General features: G+C 51.0%; 1 protein-coding gene across 3 annotated transcripts in view; it reads right to left on the minus strand.

Moving 5' to 3' along the window:
* Window positions 1-608: 608 nt before the first annotated feature.
* Window positions 609-18725, minus strand: part of SSH1 (slingshot protein phosphatase 1) — a 31134-nt gene continuing 13017 nt past the window's right edge. Inside the window, exons 1-14 of one of the 3 annotated variants that reach the window (XM_015643504.3) lie at window positions 16762-17891; window positions 14218-14321; window positions 12450-12514; window positions 11594-11715; window positions 10280-10348; window positions 9831-9896; window positions 8442-8636; window positions 8037-8130; window positions 6866-6994; window positions 6211-6257; window positions 4864-5010; window positions 4074-4274; window positions 2763-3366; window positions 1060-2331 (exon numbers count right to left, since the gene is read on the minus strand). In XM_015643504.3, the coding sequence (XP_015498990.1) occupies window positions 1060-2331; window positions 2763-3366; window positions 4074-4274; window positions 4864-5010; window positions 6211-6257; window positions 6866-6994; window positions 8037-8130; window positions 8442-8636; window positions 9831-9896; window positions 10280-10348; window positions 11594-11715; window positions 12450-12514; window positions 14218-14321; window positions 16762-16847 (3201 nt within the window). In that variant the 5' untranslated portion in view covers window positions 16848-17891. Of the gene's footprint in view, window positions 2332-2762; window positions 3367-4073; window positions 4275-4863; window positions 5011-6210; window positions 6258-6865; window positions 6995-8036; window positions 8131-8441; window positions 8637-9830; window positions 9897-10279; window positions 10349-11593; window positions 11729-12449; window positions 12515-14217; window positions 14322-16761; window positions 17892-18725 lie in introns of those variants that run through there. The other 2 variants (XM_015643503.3, XM_015643506.3) reach the window with 2 other exon arrangements.

Genomic DNA, 18725 nt, shown 5'->3' on the forward strand with positions numbered 1-18725 from the left:
ATCCCTCCCCTCAGAGCGTGTCCGCACTTCTGCCCGACTGCTCCCCCCAGCAGGATTCACACAGCCCTGTGGGGCCTGGGACAGGCCCAGCCTGGCTCTGGGGCTCCTGACACCCACCATGAGCCAGGATTCCAGCCAGGATTCCTCCAGCAGCTCCCCAGGGACAGGGGGACTGTCCTACAAAACCGACAGCACAACCACAAAAGACTCTGGCACCTACTGGGGCTCCAGGAGAGCCACCCCTCCTCAGCCACCTCACGTCACAGCCCAGTGACAGAGGGTCCCCAGAGCATCCACGACACTGACACAGCTTCACATCACGAGGGATCCACAGGCTCTGTCAGCACTGGGACAACACCGACCACAACGACAGCAAAACACCCCAAGAGCACAACACCTGTGACAGCCACACAGCCAGGGTGACATCGGCGTCCCCACGGACACAGCTCAGCACTCTGCCACCTCCCAGGGAAACCTCTGTGCCCACACTCCTCCAGGCCTTTACAGCTAAGGGAATTCCTTCAAACAACAGCAAGAATTCTGGGAAAAGCCTTTGGGATAAAAGCCCCAAACAACAAACCAGGATGAAAAGCCAGTGAGAACAGAGGTAGTGTGCGTGTCACCATTTTAAGGATTTTCCACAAGTGCCCTGTTTAAATAGAGACTTGTGTTTGTTCTGTAAAAAAAAGTCATGAATAATTACTTTGAGTCTTAGAATATTTCAGCATTTTAGATATAGATAGAGATACAAATATCTATCCATAACCACACACAAATTCACGTTATTACACTTGGCAAACAGTACTAGGAAGAGCATCCTGCAGGACAACAGGCAAGTCACACACCAAGTCCTCCTCTAAGCCATGCAACACATTTTATTTCCCTTGTGCCCTTCACCGTGACCCACTGTGGTTCCTTCCTCCTCTCTCGGAGCACAAGGAGGGGATGAGGAGGTGGCACCAGATGAGTTGCTGCAAGTCAGATGATAAAACAGCACTGGTGCAATGAATAAATGCTTCAAACCCCCAAAATCCAGCCCCCTCCTCCCCCTGCAAGGCATCAACTTTTGCCCATCCAGAGTGTATTCTTCAAGTTCCCAGCCAGAGGCTTCACCCCTGGTTTGGAGGTGCCCTCCACGCTCCTCAGCGGGGGCTCACAGAGCACGGAGCACTCGCTGGACACGGCCTCCTTGGAGTCCGTGATGGTGGACACATCCACGTCACTCGACAAATCCTCAGAGGACAGGTTAAGACATCCCAGCTTGGCGAGGGAATTGGATCTTTTCAGGGGTGAGGACACGGTGAGGCCGGCCAGGCGCAGCCTGGTCTCGATCTCCTGCGTGCGCTGCTTCACCAGGCCGGGTTTGCCGCGCACGCTGTGGATGCTGTCGCTGCTGGAGCTCCGTGTCAGGTTGGAGCTGCGGGAGGAGGAGGGGGTGTAGCAGATGGTCTTCAGGAAGTCCTTGGTGAAGCTGCTCGTGTGCTCCAGGCGGCACCCGGCCGCCACGGGGCTTTTCTGGGAGATCCCCTCCAGGACACGCTTCACCCCCAGCTTCTCCACGTCGTTCTCGGCGTCTCCAGGCACCAGCGGGGCCGGTGCCAGGAGAGGCATGAGGCCGGGATGGGACATCAAGTCCTCGCTTTCCTCCACGATGCTGGAGTCCACCCTGCCCAGGGGGCTGTCCCTGAGCAGCGCCGAGGCGTCCGAGGGCAGGCTCTTGAGGCGCTCCAGCTCTTTGGTGTGCTTCCTGACCAATCCCGCTTTCTGCAGCTGGAGCAGCGACTCCTGGTGCTGCATCAAGTAACTGTTGGCGCTTGGCTTTTCCAAGTCTTTGCTGAACAACAGGTGCTTCAGGTCCTTGGTAGGTCTGGGGTCCTTTCTGGCCAGAGACTCTTCCCTCACCACCTCTGCGTGAAGGAGGCTCCTGTCACAGTGGGAGTTTCTCCTGGGCAGCAGAGTTTTTTCGGGGGTTTTTGGCGCATCTTTCCCTCTCTCCAAAAGGCCGCAGTGCTGATCGAGGGACCTGCACGTGCCAACCTCCACAGACCCGGCTCCTGGTGCCAGGGGGAGCGGAGCCTCGTTGTGTTTAGTTCTGCCTGGCTCCTCGGGGGGTGCCCTGCTGGGCAGGTGTTCCATCAGGTGGGAGTGCAGGTGGGACAGGAGCGGGGGCTGGGTGCAGATGGTGCTGCTGCGCCGCGTGGCGCCGGCGCCGAGCCTCTCGCACTGCTCCCCGAAGGAGTCGGGGGCCAATCCCGCTGAGGAATACATGCAGTCAGTGCAGGACTGGTAGGAAGGCTTCACCTTGCTGAGGATCCCAAACACGGCATCGTGCTGCAGGAGAGAAAACAGGGGCAGATCAACGGGCACGGAACACACACCAGCACAGCCCACACGGCGCGGGACAGCCAAAGAGATCTGGAACAAAACCCATTTCCACCTCAGGCCCTGCAGCAGGAACTAAAGCCACGTGCTTTCCCAGCAGACAGTGTCTCCAAGGAATACCTACCGTGCCAAGCGAGGGTCATGCAAGCGAGCTGCCCACAGCACTTTACAGGGCACCCACTGGGCACTCTCTGGCATCTACATCCACAGCTCGGGCAAGCAAAGCCCTGGTCAGAAGCGCCTCGAAAAGGGAGAAGCTCATCATGGAATGAAAGGCTTTATCCAAGTCAAATGAAACTGGGCTATGAGGATGAGAAGAGCAGTTTCACTTGCAGTAGAGTCAGCCATGCCAATCACCTCCATCTCACCTCCATACGCACCTCAAAATCCTCTGGGCAACTCCTTTTGCTGTTGTTGTTATTCAAGTTCTCCCTATTGAGCCTGCTCTCCTCCTTGTGCATGGACAAACGCCGCTTCCACTTTTCCATGGGATTTTCCTCCCTGACACCATCCTCCCCTGGCTCCCCAAGGACCATCCTTCCCTTCCTGGGGCTGAAGTCCAGTTTCTTCTTTGCCTCTTTCTCACAGAAGCCCCGCAGCTCTGCCAGTGGCTCTGCTCTCTCCGGGACCTTTCCCGTCTCCAGCAGCCTCCCCGGGGTTGTTGCAGACGGAGGCTGTCCCACCAGGGCATCCCTCTGCAGCTGTTCCATGTGGAAGAAGCCCTCCCTGTCCCCAGGAATCTTGTTCTCCAGCAGCGTGTCCGAGAGGCGGCGGAAGCAGTAATCGAAGCCCACGGAGCCGTCGGAGCCGGCGCGGTTGTCCAGGTAGGCTGACTGGGAAGGCATGTCCAGGTCAGCCAGGCGGTTTTCCAGGTCGATGTCCAAGCTCTCCAGTAAGAAGTCTCCCGACCCCGTGGTGCCGTCGGTGTTCTGGGGCAGGTTGCTCTCTGCCTGCTGCTTCCACAGTTTATTGTGGCGCTGCTTGCTGGGGAAAGGACAAGGACACGAGTGACTGCCCTGCAGGATGCCCAGTGCCAGGAGCTTCCTTCCATCCTCACAGCCCAGAACCCAAGGGCTGGGCCCAGACCTGAGGTCCCACTTGGACAAACCATCTTCAGCACTGGGATTTTTTCCCACCACGTGCCCATTCCAGAGCAGTGCCCTGAGTGCAGACCTTGGGAGACCCCTCAGCACACAGAAGCCCCTTCAGAGCACAACAACCTGAACTGACCCCTCTGCACGTCCCCTGGCACAGCTCCTGCTGAACCAGGGGACAGAGTTCTCTCCTCTGTCCTTAGAAGATAAATGCTACAGCAGTGACAGAGCCCAAGGGCTGGCACAGAACCACGAACACTTCGCCTCCAGAGCGGCCCGAGCTCAGTTCTGCCTCATAAAACAAGAACAATGCTGTGCTGAGCAGCACTGGCTGCTGAGAAATCCAAACGTGCTTCCCAAGCACGGAGAAACCCTCACTGAATTACCCCAGAGCAGCTCTTCCAGCTAATTTCCATGCAGGGAGCCTGGCACAGGAAAAGCACGATTGGCCCAGGATTCTGCCTGTGCCAGTCTAAGGGGACCCTTCAGGCTACACCCCTCACACATCTGTGGGTGTGACACTGACAGAGCCCCAGCAATCCTCTGTGATGTTACCCACAACCAGCTCCTTTCCTTCCCACTCATCCCGAGCCTCACCTGGCATCCAAAATGCCCTCGTACTCCAGCAGCTGCCGCATGAAGCCGGCGTTGGGCCGCGTGATGCTGCGCTTCTGCTTCACGTAATTGTAGGCCTTTTCCAGGGACCAGCCGAATTCCTTCATGGCATAGGCGATGACGGTGGACGCGGAGCGGCTCACGCCCATCTTGCAGTGCACCAGGCACTTGGAGTGGTTCTTCCTGCAGGAGGACAAACAGGAGAATAAATCCCATGTCATGGTTATGGATCCGTTACGGCTTCACCGGAGGAGGGACAGCGCTCCCTGCTCTGCCCACCCCACATCGCGGCTCTGGAGGGGAGGAATGCATGGGATTATGAGGGCCAGGAGAAGAATCGCTCTCCAGAAAAGCTGGGAGTTAGAGATGGGCAGCCTCATTAATTTCAGAGACCACCATAAAGCCTCCTGCCTTCATCCACGTCTTTGGATACTGGGATCACTGGGAAAAGGCTGAGTGCAGAGGCTCAGCAGGGTTTGATGGGCTCTGTCTGCAGACACAGCTGGGGCAGGTCCAACACAGACACGGCTGGAGCAGCTCCAGGAGAGGAAACATCCTCATTTCCTTTTGGAATCAAAACAAAGTAGTAATAAAATGCTGGGCCAGGAACAGGTTAATGCCAGTCCAGGAAGGGACAGGGCATGAGGGAGCTCCGGGAACATGGAACGATGATGCCAAAGCCCTGCAGTTCATGTGGCTTTGTGAGGGCCCAGGATGAGACACAGAGAGCTGGGATGTGCCCTCCCCCAGGGCCAGGTGTCCCAGCACTCACTTGGCCTTGTTGATGAAGTGATAAGCCTCGTTCCAGTGTGCCAGCAGGTCCGTGGTCTCCTCGTCGTACACCCGGATGTTGTGATACGCGAACAGGCCTGGGAAGAAGTTGTCGATCTCCCGGGTGACGTTCAGGATGTAGTCAATGCTGTGGGCACCAGGAGAGACACCCTGAGCTGCCATGGTCATTAAACAGGCACTGAGGGACACTGTCAATACATGGAATCCAACCCAACACGAGCTGTAAGGTTTTACCTACAGCTCTAATCCTAAACCCCCGCTACAGCTGGTGACACGGGACACTCGGGAGGCCGTTCTGCCACCTCTCACTGCCAGCACATCCCAACTGTCCAAACACCCTGGGCACAGGAGGGAAAAGTTGATTTTATCCCATTTATAGTCTCTGGGTCTGTGTAACCCAATCAGGAACTCCACGCTGTGCCAGAACGTAGGGACACAGAAAGAAGCGAATCATTTGGGAACATAACCCAGCAATCATCATCTCCAGCCGCAGGTTCTAGCTGCAATCTCATCCCTTCTCCTTTCTGACCAAAACCATGAGAGTCACATGTTATCTCTTGATTCCTGCCAAAATCACAGCAGGGATAACAATGTACCCAAGAATGAACGTCCAGATTGATTTATCACCTCCTATCACTGAGAAGAATCAAGGACACAGGATATTTGTCTCAGAATTTGTCCAGCTTTGCCTTTGGACTCTGCATATCCCAATGCAAGACAATCATTAACGCCCTGCTTGATCTCCTTGTCCCAAGATGTGCAGACATCTGTTCCCAAGGACTCCAAATGAAACATTTTCAGCTGTGCTGAAATTGTGAAGAATTTCAGTTCCTCACATCAAGGTTGGTGCAGGCCTTGAGTGAGCAGCAAATATTTACAGGCAGAATTCTCCCTGATCCAAGAAGTGTGACAGGGAATGGAGCCAAGCAGCACTGCAGGGATGGGAGAGACACCTGGAGCTGCCTGTCCAGGCAGGTGATGAGGAGTTTGCTCATCCACAGGCAGCTCTGCTCCATCTGAATGGAGATTTTTCCCTTAGTGCTGCAACCTTTGCTCCTCTGCAGCCTGCAGGAATTCACACCTGGCACAGCACTGGGAACACTGGGGGATGGAGATCCTGATGGACCTCACCACTGACAAGTTTTGTTATTTTCACTCTGTGCTGGTGATAAAAGTGAGGTTGGAGGGATTTCTTCACAGAGCTGCCGGTGGGAAGTTACCCCATGGTTGAGAATCACCCCTAGAGCCTAGAAATGTCCTCTGCAGAGTCCTGGGGGGTTGCAGGCACACAGTGGAGGGTTTGGAGTCTGGGAGGAGCAGTACTCACCCCGAGCCCTGCAGCTCCTCCAGGTTGGAAGCGTTCCACTCGGAGCCCTGCAACAGCCACAAACACATTTCCAAAGGGCCCCAAAACAGCCCTTTTCCCTAAGGTTCTGCAATCCCCCAACCCCAGCCATCCCCCTGAGCTGACTGGAATGTTGGGAACAGCTTCTGAGACAGGAATGGAGGGCATTGAAGTCCTGTCCTGAGCAGGCAGGGACCTGCTGACACAAATCACCCACAGCTCTAGGCCAGGGTGTGACTGAGCTCATCCCAAATCACTGCCCCTGGCCACTCTGGATTTTTAAACACAGGGAGAAATAGTTCAGGGAAACAAAGTGAATACACCTGTGATCCTAGACATGCCACATGTGAGAAGTGAGGCAACTCCTGAAAGCTCTGGGGGTGGTTACACTTTGGATTCCCCCCAAAACTTCACAAGAAAAAGTTTTAAACTGTTAAAAAGCAGGTTGTGCCTTGAACCATGAGCATTTCCTCTGACTCTCTCCAGAACAAAAACAAAAAGCCCCAACAGGCACAAACTGTTCATCTCTGGGAAGTCTTTGTTCCAGATGCAGAGCCTGGTTTTGCCTGGAGTACCATCTAGTGGCAAAAGATTGGACACAGCACAGCAGAGCTCTCCTGGAGCTCCTGACACTCACCAGGTACAGATGATCAAAAATCAGGGATGGTTTGTCCATCTGACCCAGGATCAGCAGCATTTCATTGTCTATAAATTCCTTGAATTCCTTCAAGTTGCAGTTCATGTGTTTCTCCAGCTCGTTTCGGATCTGCAGAGCAAACACAAAGGACGGCACTGGAATCCTGGTGTCCAACAGAAACATTTGTGGGCACTTCCCTGCAGAACACTTTTCCCTTTTTCATTAAAAACAGCAACAGGGCTCAGCCCTCTGGAGACCAGGAATTTCAGTATGTGGCATCTCTCCAGTTATCCCAGAATGGTTTGTGTGGGAAGGCACCTTAAAGCTCATCTTGTTCCACACCTTCCACTACCCCAGGTTGCTCCAAGCCTCGTCCAACCTGGCCTCAGACACTTCCAGGGATTCCAGCTTCTCTGGGAATTCCATCTCTACCCCTCACCAGGAAGGATTCCTTCTTCCAATATCCCATCTGCCCTCTGGCAGTTTAAAACCACTGTCCCTTGCCCTGGCATCCTGGTATCCTAAATCCCCAAACTAAGAAGCTGTAAATAAAGCTTCAGATAACATCTGAGGGAAAAAAAAAAGTCTTTTGGGGTACCTGCTCCTTAGAAATAATAATTTGAGAGATAAAAAATCAAGAGCTTGTCTGCGACAGGAGTGAGGAACACATTCACAGACAGACACATTCTCAGCTGCCTCCTACCACTTGCATGTTAATAACCTCCCTTAAAAACCAAAAACTCACCCCAAAAAAACCCATTCCCACTCTGATCACGTCTGCACTGTGGGTGGATGGATTACAACAGCCTGGAGGATGGATCCAAACGAGCTCTAGCCTTGATTTGTGATTTTCCATCCATAAACTCACCAGCAAAATGCTGTCTGCAAGGTCCTCTGACATTTGTCCAGGGTAAAAAAAAAAGGAAATAAAACCTTAAAATTTAACTTGAAAGTCACACAGCTGTTCCTGAGGTCCTGAAAGACTGTTCTGATACTGGGATTATCCTGATTTCTCAGGAGGGAGGTGCAGCAAAGCCAGAGCAGAGCCTTTACAGAACGGTTGAAATGCACATTCCAAAGCCAGGGACACACAAGCATATGGTGCCTGCTCCCCACTCTCCAGACAGGGAGTCTGGCAGGAAAAATAAGAGTGAGAATTTTTTATATTTACCTCCTTGGAAGTCACATTTTCCAGATCTTTGCTGGTCATGATGCTCCGAAGCTTGGCTTTGATGAGCCGCTCGGTTCGTTCCCTTTCCGTCGGCCTGGGAAGGAACAGGAATAGGAGAGGATGATCCCAGGCTGGCAGCAATGAGGAGTGAGGGACAAGGCTTGTGTTAAAGGGAATTTTTATGAGAATAATGAGGCAAGGGGGAAAAAAAATCCCCAAAAAAAGCAGCTTGTTGGTGCTCATACACTATATCACAAGCTACAGTTTCAGGTCTGACCATTTCACACAAATTCTCTTTTGTTGCTTTTGCAACCCCAGAAATGAACCAGGCCAGGAAGAACAGAGAGAAAGGGAGATTTCCTTCATGAGACAAGCAAACTTGTCCAAATAAAATGCTGCACTGACTTGTCCACAAAGAGGGCTGGGGAGTCAGGGCGGGTGGACTCCAGGTCCTGCATGGCGTTCCACTCATTGATGCAGCTCTGGTCCGAGCTGATGCAGCTCTCGTAGTAGGTGGCCCACACCAAGGCCACCCCTCCTGGGAAGTAGTTGTACCTCCTGGCAACTTCACAGGCTTTGTGGAGGATCTGTAAAGCAGACCTGCAGGGTGGGAGAAGAGATTTGGGCAGCTGTGAGCAGACAAAGCAAGAGCTGAGAGAAATTCACAGAGGAAAAATGATTTTCAGCATTAGCTGTTGCAGTTTGCTCTTTGAAAGCAGGAAATTTATGGTGTCAGAGCTCAAAGAGGCACAAACTGCACCTTGGGGGCTTCTCACAGCAGGGCTGAGGCAGGGGCTGAAATCTTCTCCTAATTAACAGGAAAGAAGGAGGCACAAGTCACTCTGGGGTCTAATCATTAACCAACTTGTACAGCCAAAGGAAGATAAAGAACAGGGACAATTTTCCAACCACCTCCAGCAAGGAGCCTGATGCGTATTTACCAGCATTCCTGGCCCCTGACAGGCTCCAGGGACAAGGCCCAGATTGGGTCATTTGTTTTTGCAAATCCCAACATTACTTTTTCCTTCCTTTCCTCCTCAATTTTTCCTTTCTTTAAGGCTCTACTCCGAAGTTGTTGCACTGAACACACCAACCACATCCAAGGCTTGCAACGGGAGGGGCCAAATTAAAAAATGTCAGGGACAGTTTTATTTGTTTCTGTACCAAACCATCCCTAGCACAACTTCCTTCTCCACATCTCTATCTCTTCCCTAGGAGATGCTGCAGGGACAGGGATCTCTCCAGGCTCCAAGGGGAGACAGCATTGCCCAGGCAGAGGGAGATGCAGTTCCATGTGGAGCAGCCTCTTCGGGGAGGAATTTGCTGGCTCAGCCACCTCTGCTTGAGGGGTTTGGAATCCTGCACAGGGGAGGGGTGGCAGGAGCTGGAAGGTGAATGGGCACCTGGGGCTGCAGGAACCCCAGGAATGGGGCAGGACACAGGGAATGCCACAGGCTGGCAATGGGCCCTGAGCCTCCTCCGTCAGCCAGTGAGAGAAACATGCAGAGAGGAAATTCTTGGTTGGCAGCTCTAGGAATTCAAGCTCATCTTTCATATTTATTCATCTCCCTGGTGACACTTCCCCCATGCTGAAGGACACAGAGCTGCTCTGAGCTGAAGCAGGAGCTCCTGATTTGGGATCAGCATTCCCACAGGCCCTCTGCTGACAGAGCAGCAGATCTCTGCTTCAGCTCACTAAATACCCATTGTGGAGAAGGCTAAAATGCAGATAATTCTATTTTTAATTTACTGACAGAAACAAGAGTCTCTCCCTGAGCCCAGCCCCTCACGTACCACATGGCCTGCACCGACACAGGTTTGAAGATGTGCATCCTCCCTGCAGTGCTCACGCTGAAGCCGCTGATGGAGAGAGGGAAAATCGAGTCAAAAACTCCTTTTCTCTGCACCCCAACCTGCTCTCTACACACAGCCACTGCACTGGGGCACTCGTGGGCCTAAAGAATCAGGATGAGAATTTCTCTCACTGATTTTCCAGCCTCCCAGGTAAGAATGGCAAGAGGCTGCCAGGAATGGGAGCTCCAGTCCTCAGTGGGGTTTCAGAGCATTCCTTGGAACCACGGGAGCAGGGTGAGGGCAGCAAGACAAGAACTCACTGAGTGAGAGGACTGCAGCCATGAATCCAAAATGGGCACTTCACTTGTAAGGTGATGGAGAATCTCTCCTAGAGCAACCCCCAGGTAGGGAAGGACATTCACATTTATGCTTTTAATGTGGTTTCTTACCCATCCCCATCCAGATGGATTTTAGTATCACTCCACAGACGAAGAACCATTCCTATAGTGCAGCTTTTACTGGAAGAGAGATGGTGAGACAGGAAGTTAAATATAGGCCACTATGTGGTCATGCCAATAGCTTAAATTATTAATACTCTTTAATTTTTAAAATCCACAAGCCTTGCTCTAGTAATCCCTGGTAATATTTTAGGCCATCAAATAAAACTGGAAGCTGGAGTCTGAAGGTCTGACAAGGTGATACTCGTGGTGATTGCTTCGTGGGATCACTCTAACAAGTGGAACAGATGAAAATGGATTTTAGGGGTTTATCTGACCCAGAAGAACACTTTCAGTTCAGACAGGCAATCTGGCAAGAAAACCCTGCTATAATGAAGGCCAGGAACTTCCAGCTGTAAATAATTAAGCTACTGAGATATTCAGGTTTTAAAGGAAATTGGGATGCAGACAGCAACAGAAATCCATCCTTCCTCTTGCCTCACATCAATAATCACCAGGAGCAAATTAATACCAAGTTGTTTCAGAGTAGAGGTGACATGGCAAACTTCCCCTGCTGTGGCACACCAAGGGAATGCCACCCCCAACAGATCCCTCTGCTGCTCAAAGCTTCCCCTTCCCATTTTCCAGGAGAAACCACCACTAAGGTTTTCCAGAATTAAACAAAACTCACAGAGGCTGCACCACAAGCACAGGGCAGCTTGTTAAATCCTGGGAGAACACACACAACACCCTGGCAGCTCCAGCCTCTGACTCCAGCTCTGCCAAACCAGCCCCTTCTCCCTGAGCCAAGAGCTTTTCTGCCTTGGTTTACTCACCAGAACTGGAATAATCTCAGAGGGGCTGCGATAACAAAATATTTCACTTGCTTTTCCAAATACTGTGTGCTCTTATCAGTCAGACAAAAGGAACAGCTCATTGCTGACACAGTTGTTTGTTGGTTTTGGAGCTACTTTTGCAGTATTGTTTTTTGAGGTTATTTGGCAACAAAGCTACTCCCCAAAAGCAGCTCCATTGCATCATTCTATCAACACACTGGAGTCTGGGGGAGAGAATGACTTCCAGTTTTGGAAATGTGTCTGCAAGAGCATTTTGCAGGGAGTGGGCAAGCAAACTCCCACAGGTGAGGTAGATGCCACGGCCTTTAATTCCACAGAGACTGAAAACCTTCTTGAATAAAAACGTCAGAGAACTCAGCCCCGTGTCCTTCCTCTTGCTGGAATCTGCAGATGCAGGTAACCCGACTGCTTGGGGACAGTTTGGTGCTGCCGGAGAGCCCATCCTGCCTGGATGCCAGCTCAGACCTACCTCTCCTTGCTGGAGAAGTCCACTCCCAGCAGGATGTTCTCCTCGGTGTCCTGCCGCCCGCTGCTGTACACCACCACCATGTAGCGCACGCGGTCGGTCCACACGCTCTCCAAACGCACGGCCTGCAAACCACCTCTGCCTCATTAGTGCTGCCACTGCTGCACAAGGCTTTCAAAGCTCTGATTATGCCCAAAACCTTGGTTTAGTGCAGTGTGGAAGATACAGCAAGGCTTGTTGCCGTTTTGGTGAGGGGAAGATTGGCTGAAATTACCCGAAATTCCAGTCTGGGGAAACACTACAAGATGTAACCCAAGGTTTGGTCTGGAGTTTCAAGCAGGAAGTGTAAAAACATTGGTCATGCACTGAACTGGAAACAGGCAGGCTCAGAGGATTCTCCCACTCCCAAATCTTCACTGAAATAGCTCAGTCCTGCAGGAGGCACAACTGGCATCGACTTCTCCGCAGAGAAGTGACTTTTACAGCAGATTTTTATCTGCAGATTTCTTCAAAAGAAAGCCCAGCCCAGCTGATGCAATTTCAAGGCTGATTTAAAAGTGTCCAAGAGAATCAGCAAGGACCTGTCTGTCCTCCTGTATTAGTGTCTGTCAGCTGGATGGAAAATGAAATCTAACAAAACAACACATTCCAGGCAGAGCAGTTCCCTGACCCAACTCACACCTGGACACAAGGACCAGGGCAAAAAGAGCAGTCAGGAAAATGGGGTAGGGCTGGAAACCAGCATGGAGTTAAGGCAGCTCTAAAATCTAGGATTTACCAGTGCTTTTCCTGCTCCTCTACAGGTCTGTTGCAAACATTTCCAGCAGAAATGAGAGCAGGAAAATGCAGCTGTCCTTACCAGTTTGATCCTGTCCTCACAGCGCAGGAGGTTGATCATCACCTGGAGGTGCTGGGGCAAGTCACCTGCACAGAAAGCAGAGCAACCATCAGAAACAGGCTCTTGCTGCACTAGGAATCAGCAGAGTCTTGACCTTTAAAGAAATTGGATGTTTCTAAATCAAAAAACACTAATTTAGGGAGGTCAATTAACTTTGCTGTCCCAGAGAGCCCCAAGAGCAATGAGATTCTTGGATTGGTATTCCCTGGATGGGTGAGCACCCAACCTAACAGCATTTGGAAGCCACCAAATCAATTGAAACCACCGGTGCCTGGCACAAGTGAGGATTCTCTCCCTGCCACAGCACCCTAGAGAGGACAGAAAGGTTTGGCCACGAGAACAGGTGAGGAAGAAGAGGAGGAAAAACTCTGATTAAAAAAACAAACAGGAATGACAGAGAAAAGAACAGCTTCGAGCTGTGAATCACTCCCAGCACGGTGGGATCAGCCCCACCAGGCCTACAGAGGGTGTGACTTAGCATGAGTGACCTCCAGAGGGAAGATCTGCAGGAATGGCCTGGTTTGGGTGATGGAGACAGAGGGGCTCCAAGTTCTGCTCATGCACTAAGTCTCTTCAGCTCTAGACCTGTGGGTACATTTCTGTTTGGGGAAAGCAGACGAAAGGAGCAAGGAATCTACAGGAAAACAAACCAAGTTCCCATCTAATAACTCAGTAATGCACTCATAACTTTCCATGTGAGATAAAATTCCTTCCGTAGGCTGTTTGCTGGGTATATGGAATTGCTGACAGTTAAAGAAACCCAAAGCCAAGCTTGGCATTCAAAAACCCCCTTTGTCCTGGAGTGTTTGCTAAGCAGCACCACACAGTACCACACTGTGCCTTTCCCACAGGCTCCTGCTCTCAAAATGCTCCAAAATCCCGGCTCTTCTTGCCCAGTACCCACCTATTCCCAAACTGCTAAAGGCAGAGGATAAAATCACTGGGGAAGCAAAATCAGCTTCCCTGGATGCCCTTATCTGCATCCAAATCTGTATGTACACTCACTCCCTGCCATTTCTTCCCACCAGTTGGCAACTGGAAGGGACTGGGGGAAGCAGGACAGTCTGCTCCTAAACCACGATAAACTCCAACAGATTGTGGTGAGCTGACAGGAAAGGGGGTTTTCCTGAAACCAGGATATGAGGAGCTAACAAACACACATCTCTCCAGATACCCACATCCTGATCAAACATCCCTTACTCTGACCAGCAACATCCAAACAAAACCAGCAACAGGAAGTTTCAATGGAAAAAGGTCCCAAGCTTCAGATTTATGGAGGCTGGGAGAGCCCCTGGAGAAAAGTCCAGGACATCCACAAAGTGGCCAAGGGGTGCTGAGCTCTGTGACTCAGCCCTGCCTCTTTTCCTCCCCACAGGCCAAAGGGGAGGCAAAGATTAACTCACTGAAGCACAAGTGACATTTCCTCCTCTGTGGCTGGGGAAAACAGGCAGAGAAATTCCACACAGCCCTTCTGGCTGCACAGGCTTCCCCTGCCTAAAGGGAGCCATGCAAATGCCATGATTTTCATGGAGAGTAAGTTTCTACTCAGGTCACAGTTCCAAGAGAATGATAAAAGTTTAAACCAAAACTCAATGATCCAAATAAAAAACTCAGTAATTTGAACGTGGGCTGAAACCCAGGGTTTGCTCAGCAGGTTGTACAAGGCTCACCCACCTGTCCCTTTGGATGAGAGGGAAAAAGGATCTCCAGAGGGGATTGAATCCATTACCTGCATGTTTGTGGGGATGCTGGAGGCTTCGCTGGCCCTGGGAGCTGTTTCCTTGCTGTAAGAAAAGGGCTGCACCTTTCACCATGAAAAAGCTCTCGCTGAGGCTGGAAAAAAAACCACACAGGAGTCAGCTGAAAGGAAAGAGCAGCAAAATGTGCACATCTGGGAGAGGAAGGGCTTTCCTCACTAAAATAGTAGGATTTTGCCACAGCCACTTGCACAGCATGACTCTGGGATTATTCATGGATTATTCATCTGTCATTTTCCACCACTGTTTTATTACTTGGCCTCTGCAGGAGATACTTGCCTGAGCTGTCATGGGCTGGAAATGACTTTATCACTTGATTATGGAATTCTGCAACTTAAAAGAAGCAAAGGGTTGGACTTTTTACAGGCTGAGACCTGCAGTGGACTGGAGAGCAGGTTCCGAGCCCATCACTTCCGGCTGATTGCAGTTCTTGACGTTTCTTTGGAATGCAAAAACAAGAACCTGCAACTGTGTAGATTTAAAGAGGAAGGGAGATGGAACCTGCACATCCCAAGGGAAAGGACACAGCTCTGGACCCTCAGGGAAAAACAGCTGGCACAAGAGCAGAGGTTTGGCTCTGCTGTGGCTGGATCAGCATCCTGGGATACAGAGGCTGGGCAAACACAGTGACATTTCCAGAGGGAAATGACTCCCAGGGTTGGAACACAAGGGAGGAGAAGGCAGAACAGCACCAGCACAGCCAGATTTTGCCACTCCCAGACACTCATGAGAATCTCAGAAATGGTTCAGCAGCAGCTTTGGCAAGAAGCAGCGAAGTTGCATTTCCCACGTGGCTGGAAATCCCTGAGGTACCTTTCAGCTGCTCAGGAATTGCTTGGGATGTGTTTCCTCCACTCCCCAAACAGCACAAGAGCCATTTGTTGTTCCAAAGCCCAATTTTCCACCGCCCCACACTCAGCAGCCATAGATCACCATTAATTACTGTTTGTATCTACTAAACAGAAATGCTCCATTACGAGACTCTGCTACACAGGAGTTACTTATGCTCCACCAAATGATCCCACTGGAGTTACTACTCCCAGCACTCATCTACTCCATGTTTTATCCATGGTCTTTGCCTTGGGACAGGAGTGAGCGTTAATGCTCCCAATGCTCTGTTCTACCTCAGCATTTTTGTGAGGACAGACATGAAATTCATGTCATTTCATATTTTCTAATATCTTAAGAACACAGCCCAAGTTCCCAGCCAAAGCTTCTTCCTCTTTCAACTGAATTTCAAGAATTCCCCAGAAAAATCTGGATCAGGTTTGCATTTGAGATTTCAGTGGCTTTTAAAAAGTGAACTAAAATCTTTGCCTGAATTCCAGACTCCACAAGATCAATAAAACACAGCAGGAGAAGCGCACCCTAATTCCAACCATTCTCCACTTCCATTCCCACAGGATTCCAGCACTCCCCCCTCACCTCACTGGCTGTGTCTGAGCAGGATCCGAGCACAGCCTGGATCGGGATAATGGCACGGCTGCGAACGGGAATGCGGCTCCTTCCAGGAGCCAGCCAGGAAGTTGAGCCTCGTTTCCTTCTCACCCCAGACCTCACAGGAAAGCGTTAAAAAAGGCCAGAAGTGACACAAAGGCAGCGACCCCCACACAATGTATGGGATATTCAGCACTCACAAGAGGCAGGGAATGCTTAGATCATGAACAAGGAGATAATTCACAGCATTCCCATCCTGAGAATTTAGGGGGAAAAAAATCTTTGGGAAAGCAAAAAAAACCACCTGGAATAGGATATTTTACTCCAGCGTTTTATCCCAAAGGATCTTTGATCTCAAGGTACTGACTAAGATTTCTACAGCAGGAAAAACCTTGGAAAAAACAGAGCTCCTTCCCAAAGCTGTCAGGGTCTCCTGCTCTCTGATGGTACATCTTGACAGATGTTCTCCTCTCCTGCAGTCAGGAAATCTGTGTCAATAAAGCAGAATATTCCCAGTTGCAGGCAAAAGGGAAAGCTGTGCTGCTGGAGCAGCAAATGGTCCAGGAAAAGGACAACTCCCATAGCAAAATTTTTGTTCTCGTGTATCCATGTGCATGGAAATGAACCGGAAAACAAAGCCAGGAGCCTGCTGAGAGCAAGGTTTCCATTTCCACCGAAAAACCCTCCTGTGCCTCCAGCATTCCCCATCTCCACACCAGCTCGGGTTTCCATGTGCCCAGCACGGTGCAGGGAACACACCCAAACGCCTCTTTGCTCATAGTTTACACCACATTGTAACAACAACGTTACCGCAGCCCTTATCTCCGCTCTGGGAACTCTCTGCGCTCTGTCACTTCACACAACTGCTCTGGACACGGCTCAGTGAGAAAGGCAAGGCACAACTCTCTTGTAAATCCTGCAATTCCAGTAAACAACTAAAACTCCGAGCTTTAAAAAAAAACAACCCAAAACCTCTCTTAAAGAACACCAAAATCCTGGCATTTAAGAACGTCCCCAACCTCTGTCCCTCGGCAGGGGTGACAGATGCCCCAAAGCACAACCCCGTGGCTCATACATACTAATTCGGGCTGCTTTTCTTTGCACAGCGGCAGCATCGTGGTGGCCCCAGCGTCAGACAGAAGTCAGGGAATTCGAAGAGATTCATAACCAGCTGGAAAACTCACATCCTTTTGCTTCTGAACCCATAAAAAAAAAAACAACACCAGAAGGCAAAGAAAAGGTCAAGCGTATTTTCTGTGCGGAGCAGAGGAATCGCGGCTGCTGATGCTCCCCGGGAACTGGATGGCTTTTAGGGAACACTGTGTCTTCCTCTGATATCCTGCCTTGAAAAAGCACTTGTCCCAACACATCCTGATGAAAGAGGGCCATTCAAGAGGGGAAACAACCAGCTGAGGCTCGGCTAATCGTTTCCCTCCTCCAGACTTGTTTGTTTGTTTGCTTGCCCCCACCGCGTGCTCCAGAGGCTGCTGTATCAGCACCCACACAGCCCCTGGCTGCGGGATATTCCCTGGGAGGGACAGGACAAGAGGAAAAGCATCCTATGGACTGATGCCTGTTCATTCCTTTACACTTAAAGCAATGCTTTAATATAGATACAGGGAATTCAATTGGTCCTTCCCTCACTGTACACCTCCCTGGTTGGATTTGCAGAGGCATTCCCGAGTTGCTGAACAAGGAGTCTCTCAGGTGGTCGGTGTTTGTGTGTTAAGGGCTGCCTGGCACTGAATTCCCTCAAGATTTGCTCCTTACAAACCCCAATTCTTTCTGCAGGCACACACCATAAGGCCACGCTGGTCCCACCAGCCTGACCAAGGGGAGAAGGAGCTCTCTGTGCAGTTCTCAGCCAGTTTTCACCCAGTTTGACTGGCACACACCACAGAAACCACCCAATCCCTGCGTGCCCTTCCAGGAATCCTGACCAGCACAACTTCTCTACAAGGAGTCACTTCAGGCTCTCGAATAAACACAGAGCCCACGTTTTGTCACAGCCCCAGGGCCCTGATGCTCCAATACAGCTGCAGACCAGTTCTCCTCCCACTCCCTGACCTCAGCTTACCAAACACAGGAAATTATCACCCCAAGAGAGGGAAAAAACAACACTTCCATCACCTGGGAAATGCCAGGAGCGTCAGGAGGAGGGTACAGACAGTGACAGTCCCTCCTGCCCCCGGAGGCTGGCAAGGAGAGGGTGCTCATGGCCACAGCCCTGCTGAGAGCCGGCTCCAGTGGCTGTTGCTCCATCCGTTGGCTCCATCCGTTGGCTCCGTGCTGCTCAACTTGAAAAGGAAATATTTCTTCCCCCTTGGGAAAGCTCCAGAGGAGCGTGGCTGCAACACACATCAACCCCGTTTCGAGTCGCTGAAGAACACAATAGGCAGCGCCTTCTCTGCGGTACAAACTGCCACCCCCCGGGGCCGGGAATGCTAGTAAGCAACCCCTTAAAAACACTGGATTTTGGGAAAAGAGAGAGCTGCTCATGCTCCTGGACAGCCAGATGCCAGCCCCACAAGAGCTTTCCCCAGGCAGTTTGTTTTGCCATCGTGGCTCCAGCTGTGAGGTGCCCCAGGAGGAATCCTTGCATGCCTCAGGAGCTTGAGTTTCATGTTTTAAATGGGGAATCTCACATAAGCCATAATCATCTTGCAGGACACAAGAAAACACTCTATTAACACATAGCTACAGAACTCCTCTCAAAATAAAGATCCACAGACAGAGCCAGGAGAGAGAAAACCACTTTTCCTGGGAAGACCCAGGCAAGCCTGAGGTGGGTGAGCAGCTTCCTGCAACCAGGTCTGTCTTTAAGGAAGGAAAAAAAACCCAAACCCCCACAAGAAAAGGAGTATTCACTTCTCTCAGAATTGGTCATGATTGTATAAAGGCAAACATGGCAATGCCTCCCAGCTCCTTGAGTTTCATGGCATCTTCTACTCAAAACATTTCCAAGCTGATAAGGTGAGGCCTCCTGAGCACCACAGAATGGAACACACTTCCCTTTTCTATAGCCCTGTTGATAAGGATGAAG

This window comes from Parus major, chromosome 15, assembly GCF_001522545.3.
Source record: "Parus major isolate Abel chromosome 15, Parus_major1.1, whole genome shotgun sequence".
Taxonomy (NCBI): domain Eukaryota; kingdom Metazoa; phylum Chordata; class Aves; order Passeriformes; family Paridae; genus Parus; species Parus major.